General features: G+C 51.6%; 1 protein-coding gene across 1 annotated transcript in view; it reads right to left on the reverse strand.

The window, feature by feature from the left end:
* Positions 1-418: 418 nt before the first annotated feature.
* LOC119839102 overlaps positions 419-1190 on the reverse strand; it is a 60469-nt gene continuing 59697 nt past the window's right edge. Inside the window, 2 exon segments of the mRNA XM_038365303.1 lie at positions 419-673; positions 1038-1190. The exon segment at positions 1038-1190 is cut by the window's right edge and continues 10 nt beyond it. Coding sequence (XP_038221231.1) covers positions 419-673; positions 1038-1190 — 408 coding nt within the window.

Genomic DNA, 1190 nt, shown 5'->3' on the forward strand with positions numbered 1-1190 from the left:
ATTATCAAAAATGTTATTATATCCATTAATTAGGGGATTGCATAGGGGCGACAAATTGTCTTATATCATATATCATACATATAAAAATCGAATTAAAACTTTCGAAGACATTACGAAAATACAGCAATTCAATTACAATCACTGCAACCGTATTATTCACAACAACGACTTATACAGTTTCGGCCATCCCACCCCATACACCAATTGAAAAATATCTAAAATCATCAATGTCAAATTTGAAGTTACAGTATACATAGTGTCAAATTACCGCAGTGTCAAACGCCGATTACAGCGCCGAATCTATTATGCACGTCCCCCCCTCAAATTTGTCTCAAAAAAAACCGTGTACATAATTTCAATATACTATAGCGTCCAAAGACCTCCCTCCCCGCGCCCCCTCCCGCCCCACCCCCCGCGATCACCCGTCGGAGTGCGGCGGCGGCGCGCCGAGCAGCCGCAGCGCCATCCAGGCGGCCAGCGAGTGCGAGGCGGCGGCGGGGTGCGGCGTGTGCGGCGTGTGCGGCGTGTGGGGGGCGGGGACGGCGGGGGAGCAGCGCGCGCGCAGGCGCTGCAGCAGCACGGCGGCCGCCAGCGCCGCGCCCGCCGCCGCGCCCGCGGCCGCCGCGAACAGCGCGCCGAAGCTCAGCGCGCCCATGCAGATGCCGTACACCACCTGCACCGACATAGATATAGTCATGTGTGCCCTTATGTGGCATCAAAGCAAACATAGAGTTAATAGAAAAACAAACAATATACCATTCAGTTAAGTGTCGTAAAATCTCTGTAAATCTTTGTACTTTTATCACCAAAATATACTAACGCACAAGGGAGTGGTTTAAGTACCACGCTGACCGTCAGTACTGACAGTTGAATCTATATTCAATACAAACGCTAATATATACGCTAACGATTCATAGAGTAACATACGTTTCAACTGTTGCACTAAAACCAATCTAAGATTATGTATCTAACGCTCTAAATATATCTAAATGTACAAGTAAATACAAATGTGTGTGTGTGTGTGTGTAGGCACGCACCTCCTCCCGTATCCTGCCGCTGAAGACGGTGACGGGCTCGCGCGAGGGCCCGAAGGCGAGGTCCGCCTCGGACACCACCTCGTAGATCCCGGAGACGCCCACGTCGGCGGAGCGCGCACCGCGCACGCTGCGGCGGGACAGCGCGCGCGGGCC

Source organism: Zerene cesonia, chromosome 3 (genome assembly GCF_012273895.1).
Source record: "Zerene cesonia ecotype Mississippi chromosome 3, Zerene_cesonia_1.1, whole genome shotgun sequence".
Classification (NCBI taxonomy): Eukaryota; Metazoa; Arthropoda; class Insecta; order Lepidoptera; family Pieridae; genus Zerene; species Zerene cesonia.